Source organism: Chenopodium album, chromosome 15, assembly GCF_948465745.1.
Source record: "Chenopodium album chromosome 15, dcCheAlbu1.1, whole genome shotgun sequence".
Lineage (NCBI taxonomy): Eukaryota > Viridiplantae > Streptophyta > Magnoliopsida > Caryophyllales > Amaranthaceae > Chenopodium > Chenopodium album.
This window is the reverse complement of record NC_137848.1, coordinates 12,126,784-12,152,643: the sequence shown is the minus strand read 5'-3', so window position 1 is coordinate 12,152,643 and position 25,860 is coordinate 12,126,784. Positions and strand designations below refer to the sequence as shown.

Sequence of the window (25,860 nt, the reverse complement as noted above, 5' to 3'; positions counted from 1 at the left end):
TAAAACCAAACTGCAAAATTTATTATTTCTCAAACTGCACCAAATTAAATTATAAAAAATCAAATCGTTTTAATAATTTGATTTGGTTTCCAGTCCAATTCGATTTTAAACCGTAATAGTTTCACCGGTGGTATAAACGAAAAACGGTGAAGAAATGAGAATGGAGGGTTAGAAATGGAAAAAGCAATTGCATAAACAAAGGTGGAGCCCACGAAAGGGTATCCCAACCTAAAACTTCCAAGTGGTGAGGTCCTTTGGCGTAGCTTTGGGTGACTCTCATTTTCATGACTCATTCACTTTCTTTTTTTTTAATTATTATTTTCTAATAAATAAAATTACTTTTTTTTTTCCCTCCAAACTTAAACTACATCATCTAATAATTACTAAGCATCATAGAACATTATTACTATTACGAAGTGCTTCGTACTACCTCCATTTTTATTATTCGCATCACTTTGAAATGCATGGAGTTTTAGGAGAGTAATATAATATTGTGAGTGGATTAATAAATTATTGTAATAAAAGTAAGATATAGGCCAGGAAAGAGAAAGTATGTGAGAGATGATAGATATTTTTATTATTTAAATGGTGACTGTGAAAGAGAAATAAATGATAGTGGATGAATAAATTATTATAGTAAAGGTAAAATATAGACCATGAAAGAGAAAGTATGTGAGAAATGATAAATATTTTATTATTTAAGTGGTGACCATGAAAGAGAAAGAAATGATAAAATAATTTGAGTGGAGTTTAAAATAAGAGAGAGAAATGATAAAATATAGCATAAAATTACCAAATTTAGAAATCATGTATTTAAAAAAAATACCCATAAAAGGAAAGCGATGCCAAAAAAAAAAAAAAACGAGGGAATATTATTTATTAGTATACTCTATATCCATCCCAAATATCTTAATCATATTTAGATGCGGAGTATATGACCCTATTTGGTGATAGCGTTTGAGGTATCGGTTAGCGTTTTGACCAGTCAAAACACTACTACAAAAAATTTGAGAGTGTTTGGCAAGGTAGCGGTTTTAGTAGCAGTTAGCGATAGAGGTAGCGTTTAGGTAGCTTTTTTCAAACATTAAAATTAGTAGCGTTTAGAAGTAGCGGGTAGCGTTTGACAATTTTTTTCACTTTTTAAACAATATTTATATGAATTTTGATATATTTTAGTATTACAACCGCTACTTTTGCCAAACACTCATACTATCAATCATTACTTTGACAGCTAACCTTTACCCACTACTAATTGATAGCCACTCGCTACCTTAACAGCTATCCGTTACTCGACTGCTAACAGCTACCCGCTAGCGTTACTTTTGTCAAACAGGACCTATGTATGGAGTATTGTAATAGGTTTATACTTCCGCATTTTATTACTTGCTCTACTTTTCTCTTACGATCGTGTTTTAATACTTGCTTTACTTTATTTTGCAGCCGTATTTTACGGTATTACTTGCTTCATTTCTTTTTTAAGAAACCTTTCATAATATTTTACAAATTTCTTTTCTCCTAGTGGACCCCTTACCTCAGTTCTAAATTATTTGTAATAATTATATATTTTTCACTTACATTTCATGTCAAATCGTTGCAAACAATATAAAACGGAAGTAATAATTTGTTTTTTTTTTAAAAAAATAACAATTCATTAATAAAAAGCCATTTGATATATACAAATGAAATCTAAACCTAAACAGGGGTAATACTTTTGTTTGCACCAAATTCACCTCCTTGATACTCCATATTTTATTGCTTTATAAAAAATACTACGTAGTATTTTTTTTAAAATTCTATATATAGAGAAATATTGTATAACAAGTAATAAAATATGAAGAGAGTATAGAATAAGGTTATAATATTATACGGAGTATTAATATTAATAAATTACAAAACAATTTTGGTGTCTGACTTCACTAACAGTTCGTCTGCAAATGCAAACAAAGAATCAATAATTAAAGAATGCCCACCCAAATAAAATCAAACAAGAGGCCCAAAATTAATTTAATTATAAAAATAAAAACCCCCTTTTTAAATATTTTATTTACTTTTTTATTTTCGAAAGAATAAAGGAAAGATTACCCATTTTAGTTTGTTTTTCTGGGTTTTTTTTTTACTAAGCCAACCTCTCATTCTCTCTCCTCTTCTTTGCCAAGCAAATTTTCAGGTTCGCAAGAACAAACCCATTTCCTGTTTTTTTAATTTTTTTTTGATAAAAATCAAAATTTCATGCATTTTAATTTCTGCCCTTGTTCAAATTTCACAATTTTGAATTGATTGATTGCGTTAGCAAATGGGCTTTTTTTGGTTGGGTTTGATTGCTTTCTTTATATATTTATTTTGATTCTTTTTAATATATTTTTTTTTTTTATTTCCTGATGAGATTCTTGTTTTGGGTATTTCAGGTTGATGCTGGATCGTTGAGAATTTGCTGTATAATCAGAGAATTGAAGAGATGATGCTCTAGGGTTTTGCTTATATGGTACTGTTCAGTTGAGAATCTTGAGATCCTCTGGTGCAATTTGATTTTGGGTTTGCTCAATTTTTCATTTGGTTTGATGGATTTTTATTGTTTTTATGGTGTGATTTTGCTACTCTCCAAGTTTTTCTGATTATCTCAAGTGAAGGGTGTTTGAGGATTTGCATCTTTTTTCATTTGATTGCGTTAATCTTAGTGATCTTCAGTAGGGATGTCATAGTTCTGAGTATTCGTTTTTCGATTCCAGTTTCTATTTCAGTTGGTTGTAACTCGAAGTATTCGTTTTCTATTTCAATTGGTTCAAGTGAAGGGAAAGTAGAAGCTGATAAATTAGATTACTTAAACAAAGTGTTGGGATTCAGGAAGATATTTTCTGGGTATTTTTGTGATTGTTGAATGTTTTGTCATAGTTTTGATATGGTGGTTCTGTTTCATTGTTAACAACTGACTGTAGCTGATCAGTCTTTTGGGTGGTTTCAAAGGTTATCTTTTTCCTGTATAAGATGGAAAGTGACATGGGAAGGGAAGAGTTGAGATTGAAGGTTGAAATTAAAGAAGAGGAGCAGATGCCTTCTGAGATGGAAATTGATTACGGTGGAACTGAGAGTCCCAAGTTTGAAATTGAAAGCAAAATTTCCGAGCTAGGTGAGGGAAGTAATGTTGTGTTTGCAAGAGAAGGGCCGCTATATATGGAGGACACTGGAATGTCCAAGGTTGGATGCTATGGTTCTAAGAAGCAGAAATCGAAGGCAGTGACGACAAGTTCTCAGGTGGGGAAGAAAGGTAGTGTAGGAAATGAAAAGAAGCTCAGTAGACAAGATAGGATTGAGCTGGGAAAACTTTTTCAAAGTGCTGTGAGCTCTCATGATTGGGACTTGGCAGAAAGTTTGATTCTGTTTGCTGATCCACTAACTCTTAATGATTTCCTTTGCATCTCATTGGATTCGATATGGTTTCTTACTACACATGAGGAGTTACATGGTATTACGGGACTAGTGAAGAAGATAATAGCTAATGGAGCTTATGACTTCACAAGAGCAGCTCTTCGAACTTCATTTCTCGCATCTTGTGTCTCTGCATGTCAGAGCCGAACAATGGACCTAGCAGATACAGTGACTGTGATGGCCCAAAGGTAGTTTCATTTGATTGATATAATGACATTAAATTGTTATAAGGTGTAGACTTGTAGTCGTTGTAGACAATAGGAGCTACATCTTTTTGTCATTTGGTGAAAAGGAAAGGGGTTGGTTATGCTGTTTTTGTCTACCCACTTATTGAGCATAGCACTTCATTTCTTATTGTTGAGGTGATATCTTGGTACAGAGTTATGCACTTATAGAATTAAGCTCTTGCAATTATTGTCTTGTAATATGAATTATTATTATATAACCAAAGTGTTCATTCTCTCCCCTCCCGTAGCTTGGTATTACAAGGTCTTTCCAGGTACTAGAAAAGATGATGTCTTTCTTTTGCCACCTTAGCATCTGATTTTGCATCTTATTGCTACACCACAGCAGACATCTAATTTATTTCTTCAATCTGTGCAATAAAACTTGGTTAGGTTGCATGAGCGACTTCAGGAATGCAATGGTGATGATGTTTTGAAGGCAGAGGCTGGTGCTAAGGTCCAAAAGTTCACTGAATGGGCTCTGAAATGCATTGGCTTTCATTCTCGGTGTCATGAGAACAAAGAGAAAATGCATCGTGATTCTGCTGCTGAAATACAGCTTCAACTGTCTGCCTTTAAGATATTTCTTGATCTTGCTGGAAGCAATCTCACCGGAAAGGACTTTACTGAGGCCTTTGATGCTGCTTGCTTCCCACTTACTTTGTTTAGTAGTTCATTTGATCCTGGATGGTCTTGTGGAGCATCAGCTACTGCTATACAAGGGCTCCTTGGTATGCTGGTCGAGGGTGGTGCTGATAATGTAAACCAGTGTTTTCTTGAAGCCTCACGTTTTGGCAGCACTGAGTTAGTGCGTATTTTGTTGCAGGTATTTCCTTTTGTCTTTTGTTTACAGTACTTTATCTTTTGTTGCCTTAAATGCCGTTTGTTGTTTGTTGTGCACAAACTAAACTTTTTTTTTTTTTTTGAGGTTCATAGTAAATCATAGCTATCGTTTGACTTACTCTTTTATTTGAAAAGTGTATCGTTATTAATTTTGACTTCTTAAAGTCTTACATGGCCACTATTGAAGTTTTTAAGAGATCCACTAGTGTTGAAAGATAAGTCCTATCTTGTCTAGATGAGCACTCAAACATTAGGCTTGCCTAGAACAGCATCTTTATGACTTTATCCGAAGTTGGACAAAGAATGAACTTAAATATCAACTCATCAAACTATTGAATTAGTATTTCATGTGCTGTTCTCAAAGATCACAAGGGCAAAGGTGGATCTTGTTTGGCTTATATGCTTATTTTCTACGCCTAAATGACCAATTACTAACCATTAAATCCTTTTAAGTTAGGGAGTAATTTTAGCTTGAGAAAAAAAATAAAATAAAAAACTATACTTGAACTACAGTTTAGTTGTGGCGTGGTGCCTAGGATTTTACTATATATATTCCTTGTGTTTATATCCAATTATCCATCAGTAGCATGATTCCAGCTGTGCAACAATTGCAATGCACTTGCAGCATTGCCAAATGCTAACTTTAACCATCCAGTGTGTTGCATCTGATCATTGGATCTCTGTCACTTTCTCCCTGCCATTAATGAACTATGTATTGTCACCTTAGCTGTACACCTTTTGTAGCACTGGAGCAAATCACTATCTTTAATGTAGTGATTATTATTCATGGCTTAAGGCTTCTTAGCTGTAACAATCTTTGCTGTCCTAGTGCTACACTAAACATGTGGCAGTGTTAATTCTCAATTTAATATGTGTTTGCTGGGATTTTGCTACCACTAACTTTCCACATTGTTAATCCCCCTTCCTGTGGCCCTTTTCTTTTAGATTCAATTTACAATGGTTCTTTTACTTCTAGAACTGATTGATCACCAGTCACCACAGCAGTGACATCACTACCATGATACCACATTACACTCACTGATTGTACCATTTTTTGTTTGTTTGGCATGACAAAAATTGACACCCTTACATGACCTTTTTTTATTTTTTATTTTTTTTTATTTCTAGAAGGCTTTGTTTCTTTCCATGCCTCTTTACTAGATTGAATCTTGGTTTTCTGAAATCTTTGTGGCTTTGTGCTAAAGTCATAATGAGATCTTGGTGTAAATACTAAGAGTGCCACAAACTTGTCCTCCTTAATGTGCTCTTCACACTTTTGCCGTACAATTTCTAGTTTTTTTTAATCCTAGGCTGAGCTAGAGGGATTATGGTTTTTGAGGAGCAATGCTTGAGTTGGCGGATACGGTTAAAAGAAATTTAAGTAGACAGCAAGGAGTTTGTTTGAAGTGGAAGGTTAATCGCTACTGGAAGTAGGCTGATTTTGAAGGGATGGTCTATGAGGAGCAAGGCTTGAGTACAGAAATTTGGTATGAAGGATATTAGAGCTGCGAGCATGAAGTTTGTATAGGGCATGGAAGGTTATCACTGTCAGCACCAGGATTTTCTTGAAGGGTTAGTGATCAGGTAGAAGGCTCTTGGTATGAAAGAGATCAATGAGTTTGGTTAAGGCGGGGGAAAGTTATATTTGTGAGAGATCAGACCAATGGTGGAAAAATGGAGAAATTAAAGAAAAGTGTATGATATTCTACCAGGATGTGCAGGATATCAACTTGAAATATGTATCTGTTTTTTCAAGTTATTTCTTAGTAAAATCCCCTAGTATGTTGATGCCTCTTACTCAAAGTGCCATAACCTAAGCTTTACTCCTGTTATTTTGTTGGACCTTCGCTGTTTAAGGGGATTTTATGTACTAGTGCTGTAGGGAACATTCAAAATGATACTTGCATTTCTAAGCTATTGTCTGCACATCACTGATTGAAGTTGAAATGTGCTGTCAAATAGTAATTCAAAAGATTTCAAATCTGTGTTCAATTCATAGGTTGACTAAGGCTCAAAAAATGATTTTCAGTATAAACCAATCATAATAAGTCATAATCAGTCTTCAATTAGTTAATATTAGTGTTGATTTGTATAAGTAAGTTTCAATTAGTAAAAATCAGTTGAATAGGAGAAAAGTTATAGTTCGGTTAGAATCAGGTGGTAAAAATCAGTTTAGATGAGCGAAAATTTAAAAATCTGTAAAACTATCAATTTCATTGTATAAAAACACTAGACAACAGGAAAATCTAAATCAGTAATAATTTTGGTTTAATACATAAAATAACAGTGCCTTGTTGAACTTACTTATTCGAGAAATATGTTAATAATTTCTTTCTCATGATGATAAAGTTCCATGTATATGATCGCTTTTTAATGATGAACCTTATTTTTTTTCAATAGCAATGAATTTAAGTTGAAACATCCATTCTATGGTTTTAGTTACTTATTTTTTAAGGGTAAAGGGAGTTATGGTTTGGGTGCAGTTTGGTTTAATATAACACGTGTCTAAAGCTAGTCTTGGACCCTAAATGTTCATTGTTTATTTTATAATTTTAAGTGATTATCATATCCTGAATTTCTGTATCTTTGCCTGGTGACTATTATAAATGTTGCAATCTGTGATTTTTTATTCTTTCTTAAGTTTATTACTTTCTGAATGTTTAGTGGGAGATTTAAGAACATCTTCATTGGTCTTGGGAATTCAGAAACATGAGGATCATTATGGATAAAATATGGATCATCTGCTCTTAAATAGATCTACAATTATAGAGCTCCATCAAAGGACAGTTTTGGTCATTCTCATGGTTGTTAACTTGCACAGGAAATTTGTACATGCACAGACAATCTATATGAATAAATTTGGATCTGTTATCGATATAAGGCGATCTGTATGCTGTTGAACACAATTCGAGTCAAAATTCTTGGATGAAAAGCTTACCTGTTACTGTTCGTGGCTTGACTCCTGAAATCTGCATGACAGGAATATATTAGTACTGTTTGTCTATATGCGCTGTGTTTCTGTGATACCAAATCTGGGACTTCAATGCTATAGTCAATACCGGAATCATGCTGCCTAATTAGGGGAAAAAAAGAGGAACAAAAACCTTTGAAGTGTGGGCTGGCTCCTGGCAAGGATGAGGTGTGAAGGGTGGAAGCTATCTGATATAGTATCTGTTTATATATATCTTGATAAGGAGAAGAGGGATAGAGACTTGTGAAGTGAGGGCGGCGGAGATGAGGGATAAGGGTTGATTAAATTTATACTAGAGCCCAATTGCGTGGTGATTTATTACCTTATAAGAGTGTTAATTGGGATGCCTCAAGAAATCCTCCAATAGTTTTTTCTCTCAACTTTAACGCATAGAGAAAATCAGAAGTATTGAGTAGATTAGAAGGGTGATCAGTGTCGTTATGCAAGTGTTGATTGGGCATGTTATTGTTAACTTGTTGGTTAGGGATGGACAGCCTCTGGCTTGCTTAGGCTTTTAGGACAGTGTTTTTAGTATATATTTGGGCTTAATGTCAATGGGCTGCTAGGCAATTTTGGGGTCTTAATTTTTATTGCTTTCCACATATAAGAGCCAAGTTGCAATCTCTTATTGGATTTTCATGCCCGGTCGGGGAAGAAAATTAGAAAGCTGAAATCTTATGAAGGCTGGTGCAATTTTTGTGTTTTTATGTACTTTCTGTTTCCACTAGGCGGGATTAGGTTTTAATTCCTTGCCCGTCTTTATTCCATATCCTTCTGAAATTGTTCATATGTAAAATGTAGTATAAAGTTCCTTCCCTACCCCCCCCCTCTTTTTGCGTGTTTTTCTTTGTCAGCCAAACTCAGTATTTTAGGTTTTTTGTTGGGGAGAGTTTATACTTTCATATCATATCATTCATAGGGCTACGTATTCTGGTCTCATTGTCTGCTACAATAGAATGTTTACAAGTCTCTTAGTCAACATTAAATTATTTGGTGACTAGATAAGCTTATTCTGTCGAGTCTCTTTCAGAGTCTGGGTGCTTAGAACTAATTTCTCTTACAGTGGTAGTTGCTTCATTTTAGTAGATTTTATAGGTTAGGTCGTTAGGGTCTTTCAAAGGCTCTTTTATTTCACTTATAGACTTTGTTTTGTTGACTATTGGTTTATAACTTGATAGAAGCCGTGGCAATGGCTTAATTACTTTAAATGACGTATTGGGAGTTAATGGCTTTCCTTTTCCGGTTAATGGGTATCATGTATTGAATATGTAATTCTCATTCACAGTTTTCTGGCACGAGATAGATCACATTTTAGTTTATACTAACAATTAGCGAAAGCTTGAATCTTGCTTATTGTCCCGTTTATGCAGTTTTGTCAACTACATGGAATTACAATTACTTGTCAAAATAATTAAATTGTCAAAGTTTATGATTTTTTTTAATAAATATTGTTCATTAGTTTATTTTAATACGTAGTAACGTGTGGCTTATTTTTTTTGTTCTCCTAGATTGCTCAGCGTAACAGTTTGGATGTGGACGTTGATCTGGCCTTGGGTTTTGCTTCTCATTATGGCAAGATCAACACAATGGAGTGTTTGGTAGAAGAAGGTAATGCCATGGCGTTTTTAGGACCTCTAATGCGAGCAGCCGAGAGGGGGTGTTTGCCAGTTGTCCAGTGGTTTGTTGGTAGAGGTTGCCAAGACATGGAACTATGTCTTGCGCTGACCGCTGCCACCTCAAGCAGCCAAGTCGAGGTTGCTTCTTACCTTCTTCCCCAAGTACCACAACATGTTCTTACCGCACTCAGCATTGAAATCCTCAAAGCAGCTGGAGAGAGAAGTGGTGGGTCCCTTGAGGGAGTCGCTTTTCTTCTCCGCTCAGACTTTTTAGGAGATCCAACAGGCACATATGCTGTTGCAGATAGCATTGCTCGGTCAGAGGACGATTCAGTTGCTCCCGAGCTTCGTACATTTCTCCGGGAGCAGTGGTCGGAAGATGCCTTCACGGATGGCTTGTTACAAGGCCAAGAACATTTTGTTAACATGGTTAGAATTTTAAACCGAGGAGAATCTCCTCTTTGCCTTGGAGATCTTCCTCCACCGTTGAGGGTGGCAATCGCCTACTTGCCAGTGTATAGAGAGAGCGTGAAGGCAGGTGGGTGTTTGTTATCTCAAAAGCTGAGAGGTCAACTTGTGGAAGCCGTCAGGAGGCTTGGAGGTGGGGTACTTGGAGATGCAAGCCAATGTCATGAGCTTTTAGCAGTCTTAGAGCACCATCTTCGACCATTTTTGCCCGGCATGTATTCAACAAGCTAAGCATAAAACGCCATCAGCAACCGCAACTTGCAGGTTTGCAGATGCTGCCTTTTCTTTTCTCCTTTTTAACTTCATACCATAGGAAAAATAAGTAAGATCACATTGTTAGCAAGGGTTTTGAGGCTGCTGCCGCTGACATATAGCTAGCTTCCAAGAGTCTCTCCGTCACTCCTCAATCCTCATCCACACTTCCTCTCGGTGTGTCAACTTATGATAATGATATTGGTCCATGTGCATTCTATGTACAATGTAAATTAGAAGAAAAATCACATGTACTGTAGAAAGAGACGGATGGGTCGGTTACGACATCCGGGGGGTGGTGGTATCCATGTATATTTAGCTACTATGCTTATGTGAGGGATTGAGGGTCCATCTAATGGCTGTACTAGTCTGTTTCACTTCAACTTGGTTATAAGTCAGGTGCCTGGAATTGTCACCTTGCTTTTTCAATGAGCTTCAATTTTTAGTCTGAAATTATTATTCTTGTTGCACATGCTTATGCCTGGACTTATTTGTTTTTTTTTATTTGAAAAATGCAATAATTATTGGTAAATAATTTGATGAATATTAATACATAATACTCGTGATATGGGCCATATTCTTGTCTTTTACTTTTTGTTGGTGGGCCGGTGGGGGTGGTGTGGTATGGCCGTGTGGGGTCTTAATGTTGCACACACACCTAAATTTTTTTCAGGTTTCTTCTTATTTTTCTATGTTGTTTTGATTTACAACTTTAACAGCTCCAAAGTTAATTAAGATTTTAAAAGTCCTATAGGTGTCAATTCAGGTGGTCGCGTTGGATTCGGTGAAATTTGAGTCACTAGTCTATTGCAAATTTAAGTCATGTTAAATTGTTGTATCCATTTGATTTAGAATCTATTTCAGGTTGATTTTAGGTTGGATCGGATTTTGACACCTTTATATACACGTACTTCGTAACAAGTTGTATAATGTACTTAAAATTATGTATTTTTATGCACACTTTTAATTACTTATGTTTCGTTAAAAAAAAAGAAAAGAAGTTAGGTTTATGTTTAAACCTAATGATAGAAATAAGGAAACTATTTTCGGTCTTTAAAATGTGTTTATTATCCATTTAACTCAAACCCTAAACCCGTCTAATGTTACTTGCAAATATAATTTAGATCCATTAATTTGCTGATGATGTTGTATATATTATGTCTAGTGGTGGGTAATTCCTATTTGGTTCCCTTGATTTGATTTGAAATTTAGGTTATTTTATACAACTATTTTATGTTTCAGATGTTTCAGGCTGGATTTGAAGTCTGATATTTTATTTAAAAGGACAAAAATCCAATCTAATTTTTAATGTTCAAAATGTTCAAAGAGGATATTTATTATTTTAGATTTATTCAAACGAATTTTTCCCAATTCGGAATTTTCAAATGTTTGATCAATGTTTAGATTGAATCAGATTAGATATCCAGTTAGACCATCCCTAATTTAGAAGATTAGATTGTAATAAATAATCTCTAGAGTTTCTTAGAAGCCCTACATTCATAATCACAATAATCCACTTGAATGAATGGCTCACACCTTTCATCTATTCTATCTAATCTTGTCCTTAAAGCAACCCTCTCCTTCACATGATCACTAGCTACCCACCTCTTTCCACTCTCCACCGTCCTAAAATGGCAACACCCCATTCCCTTCCTTTCCTCACAAGTCACACTACTATTTGCACATTTTATGCACACACTCCCTCCCACCACCCCTCCCCCTCTAACCAATTACCCCCCTTGGCCTTGTCCCTTCCTCCCTAACCATAACCACTCAATGTGACGTATTTATTCTAACGACAAACCTCGAACCTCCCTTAATATTCGACCATGCTATTGTGTGGTTAAATTTAACATAAAATAATGTCAAGTTCATCTATTCATGTCAATTGTTTTTGCAATATTTGTTTCTTAATACATGTGATTGTAGGATTTTGACTAGACATGTTTTTAATGAAACTAACTCAACAACAATTAAAATGATAAATATTACTACGTTGGAGCTTGGAGGAACAATGTAAAAAGTCAAATTTATGATAAAATGATTGTAGTATTTTATATACTACCTCCATTTCATATTATTTGCAACGATTTGACGTAAAATAGAGATGAAGAATGTCTAATCGTTACAAATAATATGAAAAGGAGGTAGTATTTGTATTAAACCTTGGTCAAAGTGTTGGAGGAACAATGTAAAAACACAAATTTATGCTTCACATACGAGTAGTTATAAGAAACTACCTTAAAAAAACTAAATGTTGTAAATTGCTACCATGTGCTTGATTTAACAATGAATGAGAAGGGGAAAGAGGGGTAATAAGGGGGCTATGGAGAAATTGGGTGGAAAAAGGAGAAAAAATAATTGAAAATGGGTCATTAAACGTCCCAAATTCAATGCAATAATCTGTCAAAAGGTAGCTTGTTACAACATTAAATGTTTTATAAGATAGTTACTTACAACACCTAGTGTTTATAATGTAGCTTCTTACCACATTTTTATAATAAGGTAGTTTTTCACAAAAACTGAATTTTTATAATAAGGTAGTTTTTCACAAAAACTGAATTATATAAGGTATCTCTTCACAAAAAGTCCTATATAATAAGAGTATATAATTTGAAGATTATAATCAAATTAGACATATATATAATTAAATCATTCTCCATAAAAGTATAAAACTCCTTTGTTATTATACTAGCAGATAATGTCATCGTTTTATATTAGCTTAAGGATAATGTCATACTTGTAGTAGATATTTGGTGAATCTCATAGCCACCGGAAATCCCTCTGCACATACAACACCACCAACCAAGTGATGTTTGTTAGATCGAAGGCTAAGTCAAATGTAACGCAAAATGACGAGATTACGTAAATCATAGAGGGATTCGTTAAATATTTAAAGTTTAATAAAAATGTTTAGGGATAATGATACGTTTAAAATATCATAAAGATTTGATTGATTAGGATCAATCAAGATTTGGTTAAGCCAAAATATAATCAACCAATAACATGTACTTTTCCTTTAGTTTAGGGTCCCAATGCATAAAAGGATACATCATATCATATGATAGGATATCACCTACGATCAGATTCGATTTGATCTACCCCTTATCAGTGCCCCAATTTTCTCAAACAAATAAAATTTTCTTTTAATTTACTACTCCGTATTGAAACCGAAAGAGAAGCTCTAAAAACTTGAGATATACCTCGCTCTCACAAAAATTGCTATTATAATATTCTATTCATCTAGTAGAAAATTTTACATTTTTTTTTTTGGTTGGTAAGGAGAATGGCTCTATCGGGTCGAAACCTTTCACATATCCTCCTGACCCGGGTTAGCGGGCTAGATACTTTGGAAGTAAGAGGGAAGGGTAAGGGAATCCCTACTCCCAAAGTGTCTCTAATGAGGTTTGAACCCACAAGCTCTTGGTTGTGAGATACAAACTTGACCACTAGACCAAACTATGCTGGTGGTAGAAAATTTTACATGGCCACCTCCTTTGTTTGAGAAATTCTAATCCGTATATGGTACATTAGAAAATACTATGTAGAAAGCAAAAAGTTACATGAACTAAAGTGACCATATGATATGATATGATATTAATATATTATGGTACATTACATTACGTATTTACATGCCCATAAATTATCTTTCTTGTAGTTTCTCAAAATCAAATGGTTTGACTTTATGTTTTCTATAAGAACATTGCACTAATGTCTATATCCATAGCTTTTGACCAAATCTTATGAATTAGAAGAATAATACAAATCTTAAACCATGGTTCCTTTTCCATCTTTAGAAGCAAACAGGCTGGTTACTTCCATTTATGACGATAATTAGATTGTATAACTTTTAATTATTACAAGTAATGCATAGATTCCATTAATTAGAGGGGGTGCCCTCATAATGTACAACAATTATGAAGCATGGTCGGTTCCTTTTCCTTGTTTAGAAGAAACAAACCATGTTGCTAATCATTTTTTAATTTCCACTTGCTATTTTTAGGCTAATTACATAACATTAACACCATGCAGGCCCGTAGAACAGCAAGTGCAAGGTGCCCCTTTGCACTGGGCCCCCAATTTAAAGGGGCCCATTTTTTTATTTTTTATTCTGACTAAAAAAAGAAAAAAAAAGGCTAAACTCCTTGTTTATAAGTTATAATGCCAAGCCTGAGCATACTATGCGCATATTCATTTTTTTTGGAATATCAAGAGCAATTTAATTAACAATAAATGAGTTAGCTACATTCACGCTAATCTTCCTCATTATTTTCCCCCCTTTTCAACCTTCCATATTAATTTCTCTAATTTTCCAAATTTCTCCATAATTACATCAATCAATTCTATGGAAAACACCAAAAATTATATTGGATATTCACCCATTTAAGGATTTTCAACGGAAAAAAAAAAAAAAAAAAATTAAACTCAGTCAAATTCAAACTAATTTTGTTCCATAACAATGGCAATGAGAAATCAATTTCGATCTTGCAAGCATTTTCATTTTGCAACATATATATATAGGAAAATTGTGCATTGCCTAAATTATAGATTAAAAAAAATGTATAATTTTCACATTATTAAGGGCCCCTTTTCAATTTGGAACAGGGCCCCCAAAATCATTGCTACGGCCCTGACACCATGTTGGATCTATTCTACTATTATTCTACAAGTGAATGTGGTAGTGGGTGCTACAAACAAAATAATGTTAAGAGGGGTCAAACATTAATGTTATGTTCTTAAATAAAAAAAATGTGGACCGAAAAAGAAAAAGAAAAAAAGAAAAAAAACCCTAATGCTTAATATCCTTATCTTGCAGAGCACTTGATCACTTACAAGAACCTATTTTTAGCGTTAATTATCTTATTTTACTATGGAGTATATTTAGGATCACATTTCACGCACCATCCATTGATCCATTCACACCCCTACCAACCCTAGAATGCGGGTAATATAATACGGAGTATGGAGTAACATTTAGTAATATAATATGGAGTAATATTTATTACTCTAATTTAAATACATTGTATATTTTAAAGTTGTCTAGTTATGCACTTGTTTATGAACATGTTCAAGTTTATCTTTGTGATAAACCAATAAACAAAAATTGTTTATTATAGTACATTGTATTTTGGTAATTAAGGGTCTGTTCACATTTACTGGATTGAGCTGAACTGAACTTATTGGAGTTGAATTAAACTGAAATGAATTGAACTGAATTGAGCTGAAATGAATATTTTATAAGAGAAGGAAATTAGGAGCTGAAATGAATTGAGCTAAAATTAACCTGAAGTGAACAAGCCTTAAATCATTAATTATATCTGTTGCCATTAATTGTGAGTCAGTAGTAAAAAAAAGTTATTTATTTATTTTAAAAAAAATATCATTTGATTAAAAAAAAAAAGTTTATCTCAAAGATAAATAAACTTATATTTTTTGCAAAGTTTATTTAGCCATTTTCTTCATACTAAAAAAAACTATGTTGAGCTATTTAATTGGAGGTTTTAAGTGGCATAGTTTGGCCTCGAACTCGATGGATCTTGACATCTTGTGGAGAGATTATATGCTCAAGTTTGTTGGTTATGTTGATTTGTTTTCATTCCATTAACTCGAGCTATGTTCTTTTAGTTTCTAGTACTTTGTATACGAAGTATTAGCTTTTGGGACATGCACTAAGACACACGTAAATAACATGTTGTTGGGCACCACGCCACGCCCGCCATATCATTGCAAGCAATTAAGATTAGGCATGGGTCTGGCTGACATAAAATGCCCCTCTCATAACAACCTGACACAATAGGTATGATGGATTATAGGTCATACATGAACGTCATTTACAAAACTTAGTATGAACCTGAGTATAACGAGTCAATTAGCATTTCAATTCGCTTATTTTTGACCGAATCAAAAGAAAAATCTAAAGATAGTTATAGTGGCCGATAGTGTAGTACAAAACAACACATGGACCAGGTCATGCATGAGCAATGTTTATGAAACATCACCCCGATGGGCAATGGCACAAATTTAATTGCTTCATTTTAAACATGATCCACTTGAGCACAAGGTCCGCAGACACAAAATGGGGGCTAGCAAGGCTGCACGGGCCATCCGATGCCCACCTCTACCCACCATTGCCGTGTTATGTTCGAGAAATCCAACTTTTTAAATGTTCTGTAAAACTGATAATCCATAACCGGCTGTATTTCTAAGAGTGTTATAAACATCAATTGTGTAATATGAACATTTACCAAATCTATCAAGTGATTTTCAACTATTTATTGTATGCTGTATCTCACATTCATCATAATGCAACTAAAATCAAGCACATTCAGTAATTTACCATACAAAATGGTTGATCTGAAAGGCCTTTATATGATAAACTCTTCTTACATGTATCTTTACACCAAATTCTCAAGTGAAAATTGAATTTGCAACCTATCTCTCTTCCCTCCAACGATTAGCAAGGCGAAAAAGAGATACAAAGTTAAACTATAGAGACAAGGACTAACAAGGATCAAGCTAAACACAACTAAATTTACATATAAGTCAAGTTTTTAATATTAGAAGGCATGAATGCTAAGATCATAAGCAGTCCAAGAATGCCAATAGGTACAAGTAGTAGCAAAAACGGCGGTGGAGGCAATGGTGGTAGTATCAATGGAAGAATCAACAACGAGGCGGTGAGGCAGACGAGTAGAAACATTGATTCTAAACCGAAATAGCCCCCTCGCAATGCCTTCTTCCCGGTCCCTTGCGAAAACGATCGATGATAATCTCTATCCCTCCCCATCATTCCTGCATTCATAGGAGTACTATATGTGTTCCTCATGTTTGTGTTACTTGTTTCCCTCATTGTAGAAGTTACATTTTTTCTAACTCTAGCTTCCATTACTACTGATTCGGAGCAATGATTTCGCAATGCAAATAAATTCTTTGGCAATTTCCAATCTGTTTCTCCAAGTTCTCTAATCATTTAATCTAAACCCTGAATTATTTCTCACAATGTGTTCCAGATTTGATCAAGAACCAATTTGTAATGCCAACAACACACCAAAACCGAACAATTTCTCAAATTTTAGTTCAGAACTTTCGATTGCAAACGTGAACCAGATTTTTTGATCAAGAATTCAATAAATTTTTTGACAGATTCTCTTCAATTTGAGCTGATGTCAATGTTGAACCAAGAACTCTTGATGATTTTGCAAATGTACCACTGCAATTCCAAAATGGATGAAAAAATTAGACAAAAATCACCAGAATCATACAAATAACAGCAAAATCAACATTCACACACCAACATTTTCAAACAAATTAAGTTGTCATAATCAGACATTAACAGCTTATTATATAAAAGTACTTGTAATTAAATTAAGATTAAAAGGAATTGCTCCAAATATATCAATATCAATCAAATACTAATAAAAATTCACAAACCCATCACCAAAAATACTAACAAAAACAAACCCATACAACAAAATCATCTAAATCACCATATAATTCAAAGGAATCCAAGAAATTGAAAATAAGGTTTAATTAAGTACCTGTGATTAAGTAGAAACAGAATTTCCTGAGATTGAACTAAGCAACTTTAGCATCTCAACCCAGAAACCCTTTTATTTTCCTCCCGATAAATTCAATAAAATTCAATTTAAAATCCCAAACAAAGAAGAAAAGAACAAATTTAATCAACCCCAGAAAATAAAAGGAATTAAAGTTTGAATCTTTGATGGAAATAATGAAGTGGGTATTAGAGAAATTTGAAGAAAGAATGAAAAGAATAAGAGAAAAATGAAAGCATAAAAGAGTTGTATATATATATACAAGTATATAATTATAGAAATATAAATGAAAGAGTAAAAATGGTGGGTTTGTTTTAGAAAAAGGGAGGTTGGATGCAGTGAACTTCCCAAAACAAGTGGGGTTGCTGACAAAAATTGAAATCACAACTTGATTATTTTGGAAATTTGAAAGGGGTGATGTTTTCAAAGGTTCTTCACCCCTAGACAAAAACTTACCACCTTCATTTTTCCTTTTTTAGTGATTAAATCTTTTTAATATTAGTTAATTAATACTTGTGATAGCCAGTATTATTAGAATATTTATGGTTTTTTTTGTTACTCGGTTTTAAGCAGAAGAGGATAAGTCAATTCAAATTCCACTTTTATTCCTACAATTGATTGATAATACTATACTACTCCACTGTTATAATTCTATGGGCTGCTAATTCAATTCAACATCAAAGTATGATGAGAAGTAAACTATTCGAATTTGACTAGATGTGCCCAAATTGTTGTTTTGGTTCTGGTCATTTGTTGGTCGGGTTATATTTTGATTTGGGTTCTATGATCCAAGATTTTTTTTAAGGATGATTTGTTGCGTCAAGGTAATTGTTATGTCAATTTCGTGTTTCAAGTCTTGTTTTTGTGAGTGATTTCCATAAAAATTACTAAAAGAAGTCAGATTTTCACATTTTTTTTTATATAAAAAAAACCAAAATTACCTTAAATAGCGGTTTTACTTTATACTATAAAAGAGACATCTTTTTTATAAGGTGATTTTTTTATTTAGATAAACCACTAATTGGATTAGTGGTTTTTTTTTTGTTTTTTTTTACGGGAGAATTAGTGGTTTTATGTTAGGTAAATCGCTAATTCAATTAACCGTTTTGCTCTAAAAAATAAAAATAAAATAAAAAAAAAGGATAACGTGGACGGTATGTAGGAAATTTGATAAAAGTAGCATGATTGAAGAATTTTGATTTCTTTTAGCAATTTCCATGGAAATCACTTCGTTGTTGTATTCAAAATCAAATTTAGTTGATTTTGATTTTGGATTTCAATTCCCCCTTCCATCTTAGAACAAAAATTAATCAGATCAACTTTTTGATTGGTTAAATTGTCATGTCTAGTTGTGATTCTTGTGAATACTCATGTCCACATTGGATTCAATATAAAGGTCTAAAAAATTAGGACTTTATAGTCTTTTTTTTTTTTTTCAAGAAATGGACAAATAATTATTATTAATTTTTTGAATTTGAAAATGATCATCAATTCTGTTTACAAAAATTGATTATTCATTAGGAAAAAAAATCCATGGAATCTTATAATAAATGAACAAGCCAACACCTTGCATGTCCCTCTTAGACCAATAGTCCAAATAATGCACTTATGTACATGATTGGTGGACATGAAAATACTCCTCGATGGTGAACTCGGTACGTCAGTCTCACCAAGTTTGATCTATGAAAAGAAAAATAATTTTTGACTGTGAGGATGAAGGTTCAATCTTACCATCCCCCCCTACTCTTCCGACTTATCTAGCCTCTATGTTCAATTATTTTATTTGTTATATAATTAAACTGACGTATGTAGTATACAGAAGACTGAGGCCTTGTTCTTTTGAGCTTCTAGGCAGAGCAGATTTCAGCAGAGCTACGTAGAGCAGATTTCAGCAAAGCAGAGTAGGGCAGGAAATAGCAGATTTCAGCAGAGCGGGCAGGAAAGAGTAGATTTCAGCATTATTGTTGTTGTTGCTGTTGTTGTTGTTGTTGTTGCTACTATTTCTATTATAATCAGTTTTAATAATATTATTATTATTATTGCATTATTATTATTATTATTATTACTACTACTACTATTATTAGTTTTAATAATATTATTATTAATATTATTGTTATTAGTATTATTATTGCATTATTATTTATTATTATTATTATAATTATTATTATTAATACTATTGATATTATTAATATTATTATTATTTCTCAAAAACAGACGGAGGCATGCAACATACAAAAAATTAGTGGAAAGCCGAGATACAATCTGGGCCCCTCTGCTCTAGCTATAGCAAATCCTACCCTAGTAAATATATGCGGCACAGCAGCACGCGCCCCAATATCTTGCATCATCGAGAAGTTTTGAACCCATTTAAGCAATGCAACATCCTCCTTCTCTAATCCTAAGTGAAGAAAAGGAGAAGGGAATGAAACCATATTCAATCGCCTGACAACTAGATTCGTACTTGACCCGCTTCCAATGAGCCGCATCAGCCACAACCCGTCCAGGAACAAAGTCAGATAGCCCAGACTGTGTCAAAGGAGAAGACCCTATGAAGTCAACACATACATCGCGACCACGATCCCAGGAATAAAGTAACATATTTGTAGGTCTAAGAGCCCCATCATTCCCTCCAGACAACCCAATGTCAACCTCCTTTCTCGCTGAAATCCCAGATTGATAGCAAATATCAACAAGGGTATCCCGAACAACATTATGCCGATGCTTAATACCCACTATACCAGCGCACGACATTGCGTGATCACCAAAAGTATCCCCAGAAAAAACTCTTGAACAAGCTAAGCACGATGTTGATACAGAGAATAATGGAACACCCAACCAGTAGCACAACATACATTGGTAAGTCTTCGCGTTCATCGTCTGACCCAACCTTGAAATAGGGCCCGCCCAAAGCCAAGCAGAGGTGTGATCTACCTGTTGCGTTTTCTACAAAGCTGATTGTCGAGGAAATAAAGAAAAGGTGGATTCTGCAGAAGCGATAATCTTAGTGAAATATATATCTGTCAATTTCTTCATGAGTTTCGGGGCAACGACCTCACTAGGATTACTCAAAATGTCAGACTCCACTGTTCGATTAAACAGACTCAATACATCCTCAAAAGCTCGACCAATACCAGCATGACGTAGAATCTTAGTCTCCAACATTAGAAAATGTGTGATTATTATTATAATTATTATTATTATTATTATTTATTTATTTACTCATTTTATAACATTAGAAAATGTGTTAAATAATATAAAATATTAATTATTACCATTAAATATTAGTTATTATTATCAATTAATATTATATATTAATTCTTCTTCTTATTATTATTATAAAATATTAATTATTATTATTATTAAATATTAAATATTATTTTTTATTATCTATAAATATTAGTTATTATTAATAAATATTAATAATTTTTATATTTATTTTTAAGAAATTATTATTATTAGATTTCAGCAGAGCAGAGCAAAACAGAGCAACTCTAAAGAATAGGGTTTAAAAAAAGAGAGTTAGCTAAGTTGGTTTTTTATTGTTAAAAAAATAAATAAAAATGTTGGTATTTTGGTTTTATGAATACTTATTGCGGCGAGGTATAAGTTGTGGGTTCAAGTGAATCAAGTTTAATGTCTAGCGCCCTACTAACTACAAAATGCTTGGGAATCGGAGGGATTCTCTTACCTCCCTCCCTCTACTCTCAAGCATCGACTTGCAGAGCTGGATTAGCTAAACCTATGAGAGGCATCGGTTTAATAGGGTTTTTCATCTTACCTTAAAAGAAAAAAAGTTGTATGGCCCACCCAACCCAATGCAAAATTTCTTGATCCGTGCTTGCTGCTAATTCGGATGAGTTTGTCTTATGAGTGGATTTTGGTCTATTAGGCCCCTCATTTTACCACCCAAAAAATAAAAATATTGATGAACACAGTACAATCGCACTTAGCTATTCCAAGTACGATTGGGGAAGACAGACACAAGTTTGAGATTCACGATATACAAAGTATTAGTGCTGAAGTGTGGGCAAATTCCTTACTTTCCCCTCCAATTATTTTATTTATCATTGGCAGATTGATCTATTTAGATGGATAAATGGATTGATTGATATATGAGAAGTACCAACTCAATAAAATTAGGTCCAACTTTCAGTTTATAAATCGAGGATTTTAAGGGCCTGTTCTGAGCGACTAAACTGAGCTGAACTGAATTTATTAGAGCTGAACTGAACTGAAAATAATCTGAAGAGAACAAACCCTAAATATGACAAACAGAAATAACGTTAGGATTAAGATCGATATAACTAGGTTAGACAATGATTAGATTTCAATTTAAAATTGTAAAGTTCAAACAAAACTATACGGTTTTGACATAGAAAACTTATGATTTAAACCTTTGATAAGTGATTGTACGTACAAGTAAGAGCAAAGTTGTTCATTGAATTTGAAGAGGACCATATTTGTGAACGGATGGTTCATGGAAAAGATGGGTGTGAAAACGACGCATTTGAATAAACTCGATCTCTTTGCCCCTCTTGTTTTCTTTGCGTTTGTCTTAAATGCATGTACCGATGTAAGCTTTTTTCATTTATTGAATGTTGCTTAGACTATTTTGAAGAATGACAATCTTGTGCTGTTATCTCCATTTTTTCCATATGGGACTATGACAATTTATGTTAGCCGACTCCTAATTTGTTTGGAATTAAGGTTTTGTTGTTGTTTCAAAATTTTCTTTTAAATCAAGTTTTCGCATACAATATAATAGGAGATATAGAATCAATAAAGATTTATTTATTTTTATTCATCTTTGTTTTTGCATAAATTAAGTTTTCGCATAAAATATAATAGGATGTACTTCGTATGTATTACTAAACATAATAGCTTGCCAAAAAAGAAGTGTATTACTTAAGAAAATGACCAATTTATAAAAGTGTAATACTAAAATAAAACGAAGAGAGTACGCAACAAGTGTATTGTATAAGTATAAAAACATACTCAACGAATTAATAAGTTTAACTTTATTTAAAGATTAGTCAAAAGTTATTGAAAAAATGGAAATAAATAATCCCACCTTTGCCCGAACTGAAAATAACAAACCCACCTTTTGATATTTACAAGGCAAACCCACCTTTGTATGTCATCTTCTTTTAATGAACCTAGACCTGTTGGTGACCGAGTTTAGTAGGTTGTATGCCACGTGTCAAATCTTAATTGGTGCATTTCATTTAAAAAAAAAACAAAAATACAAAAACGAAAAAAAAGAAAAAACTCCAGCCACCAACCCAACACCGTGAAACCCTAGCCTTTACCCCATCCACCACCAAAACCGGTCGGCCGCCCTTCTTAACCTCCGAAAACGGCCAGCCGACACCTTCTCTCCAGGAAAACTGTGGACCATCGCGGGTTTCAGCGATTTTTAGGGTGTTAAAGGGAGATTTCCGGGTGATTATGGAGGTAAGGTGGGGTCTTTCGGGGTGGTTAAGGAGGTTGGGTGGTGTTTTTCGATGGTTGTGATGGTTTTAAGGGCGGCAGCTGTGGTGGTTTATCGTGGTTTTGGGGGTAGGATTTAAGTCAGGGGTGAATTCGGGGATGGGATGGAGGTTTTCGGTGGTTTGCGAAGGTTAGAGGGGTTTTTCGGGGTTGACTGGTGTTTTAAGGGTGGTGGTTATGGTGGTTTCGGGGGTAGGATTTAGGTCAGGGGGTGGTTTCAAAGTTGGACTTAGATCGACGAGGTGGTTGATTGTATTGGGGGGTTTCGACCGACCGATTTCGGGGGTTTAGGGTGGCGGCCGACCAGTGTTATGTGGGCCTAGGGTTAGCGTTAGGGTTTCGCGGTGGCTTGGGGGGGTGGCTGGTAGGTGGTTCTTTAATTTTTTTTTATTTATTTTTTTTTACATATTTTTGTTATTGTCTTTAACTTTTTATATTTGGAACAATTATTGAGCAACACGTGACTTTAAAAAAAATAAACTAAAAAAATATTTTGACTTGTTTAATAGGTTGTAGGTAAAAAGGTTCATTAAAAGAAGATGACATACAAAGGTGGATTTGCCTCGTAAATATCAAAAGGTGGGTTAGTTATTTTCAATTCGGCCAAAGGTGAGATTATTTATTTCCATTTTTCCAAATTTATTTGGTTTAGAGTAACAAAAAAAAGATTGAATTCTATATACAACCCCCCCCTCTCTCTCTCTCTTCTCTCCCCCTCTCACATTTTTTTTAATTTGTAAATATTAATATCACAATTATATTAAGGTAGAGATGTTAATTCAGGTCACTAAATCGAGTTTGATCAAGACTAGTAAAGTTGGGTGTAGTTGAAATTAGTCATGTTAAGTCAAATTTTAAATCGAGTCACTTTCAGATTAGATCGGATACAGTTATTGAAACTACATACTTTTATATATCATGGTGCAAGGTGACAAAGCTTTATCAAGTTTAGGAAATTATTTTACTTTTTTCTTTGCAACTCTAATCATTTTATAAGCCTTAATCCTTTCTCATATTTATAAGTCTGAACTTTTTAATTATAACTTAATTGCCTTAAATTATCAAGAACTTTTAAAAGTCTATATAATTGTGAGCTGAATTTGAATAAATATAACTTATGTGAACTTTTACTAAACTATGGTCCAATATTATCTCCTTCCATTTATCTTCATATATTTCGTGAGAAATAAGTTCAATCGGAACTAATAATCATTTCAATTAATTGTGTTCAGCACCAATAATGGATCGATAGGGAAATTTTGTCAAGAACTACCAATTAAAGAGAGTATTTTGAAAACAACTACCAAATTTTTTTTTTTTAAAAGAACTACTACAAAGTTGTAAAAAGTTTAAGTAGTACTACCACTCTAATAATTCTAACTACAATATTCGGTATATAGGTTTTATTTTTTACCTTTACCTCATAAAATAACCATCTAAATTGACTAACTTACCCTTCTTAAAGGTTAACAGTGGTAAAAAGTGAGACCCAAATGTTGAAGATTCTAACCAAAATTGTTAGAGTGGTAGTGCTACTTAAATTTTTTACAACTTTGTGGTAGTTCTTTTAAATTTTTTTTTAATAGGTAGTTATACTGTTTTCAAAACATGTGCTTTAATTGATAGTTGTTGACAAAATTTCCGGATCAATATTCATGTTCAAAATTTCATATTGCTATAACAAATTCTCTAATAAGTTATACTAAGTCCAACACAATTTTGTATGATAATAAAACCAAAATTTCATATTGCATATCAATAAAAATATAATATTCTTCATATTGTTTAAATATTTTACTCTTGCATCATATATTCATGCATTTCTGAACATAGAAATGGTATTGAACTTTCCAATTCTTTGAGACGATCCATCTCTTAATTAGCGGCAAATACAAGTTTATCTGTCAGATAAACGAATTTTTGTTAATTTGGTGGCATTTTTATAAGGAAATTTTGTAAATAACCACCTTTTATAAGTGATTTTTTTTCAAGAAACCACCTTATAAATTTTTTTTTACAATAACACACCTTAATCAAATTTTTTTTTTTGCAATAACACACCTTAATCAATTTTTTTTTTGCAATGATACACTTTTGCCCGAAAAAGAGGGTTTAACCATATTTTCCGGCGTTGACCTGACCATGTGCGAGGGACATTACCTCTTAAAACCACTCACCAACTACGCCAACCACCTAAACACCACCAAACCTCCTTACCCACCCCATCGAAATCGCCTTACCCACACCACCACCACCGAAACCACTCTCTCTTGTGGCGTTCTGGTGGGTGGCATAGTTGGAAAGTGATTTTAAGAGGTCACATGTCTCGCATGTGATCGGGTCAATGCCGGAAAATAGGGTCAAACCCTTTTTTTCGGCCAAAGGTGTGGCATTGTAAAAAAAATTTTGATTAAGGTGTGTTATTGTAAAAAAAAATTTATAAGGTGGTTTCTTGCAAAAAAAAAAAAAAACCACTTATAAAAGGTGGTTTTTTGCAAAATTTCCTTTCTATAAATATATTGAAAAAATGTGGTAATTTATTCAGTACTTTTGGTGAGCTGTCCAATTACTATTTACAACTTGCATTTAGGAAATTACACATATACCCCTCAACCAGTACATGAAAAGACGCATATACTCCTCCACCGATACTTAAAAGACGATTATACCCCAGATAAATATATGGGGGATTAACTGGGCACGACTCCTTAATTAGTAGACTTATACTTTGCAAAGGAAGTAAACATGCGTAAAAAGGTCCTCATACCTAGAAAGGAGATAAAGATGGAGATTTATCAAAAGTGATGCATTTCATCAATTGAAAATAAGGTGAAGAAACTTCCTAATTGTTGTTACTTGCTAACGTTGGTCACTTTAGAATTTTGACGTTAGATAAAGAATTAGAGAAGATTGGGAACACTCGTACAATTTTGGTACACCACTTTGGAATCTTCCTTAGTAGTTTGGACTGCATGCACCTTTATCTATTACCTAATCGTGTTGGTACAGTTTTATGC

General features: G+C 33.6%; 2 protein-coding genes across 4 annotated transcripts; one reads left to right on the top strand and one right to left on the bottom strand.

Moving 5' to 3' along the window:
• The first annotated feature begins 1,952 nt into the window (after window positions 1-1,952).
• LOC145582960 (ankyrin repeat protein SKIP35-like) lies at window positions 1,953-10,273 on the top strand. Of its 3 annotated transcripts, XM_081640032.1 has the most exons (5): window positions 1,953-2,167; window positions 2,406-2,482; window positions 2,962-3,611; window positions 4,041-4,473; window positions 8,970-10,273. In XM_081640032.1, exons 2-5 carry the CDS (start codon window positions 2,480-2,482, stop codon window positions 9,774-9,776), a joined length of 1,893 nt encoding a protein of 630 aa, XP_081496158.1. In that variant the 5' UTR covers window positions 1,953-2,167; window positions 2,406-2,479; the 3' UTR covers window positions 9,777-10,273. The 3 variants fall into 3 exon arrangements, with proteins under 3 accessions (XP_081496158.1, XP_081496159.1, XP_081496160.1); XM_081640033.1 differs by having other exon boundaries at window positions 2,406-3,611; XM_081640034.1 differs by lacking the exon at window positions 1,953-2,167 and adding an exon at window positions 2,264-2,307 and having other exon boundaries at window positions 2,406-3,611.
• Window positions 10,274-16,329: 6,056 nt separating this feature from the next.
• Window positions 16,330-16,767, bottom strand: LOC145580823 (ARGOS-like protein). Its single transcript, XM_081637917.1, has one exon. It carries the CDS (start codon window positions 16,765-16,767, stop codon window positions 16,330-16,332), a length of 438 nt encoding a protein of 145 aa, XP_081494043.1.
• Window positions 16,768-25,860: the final 9,093 nt, after the last annotated feature.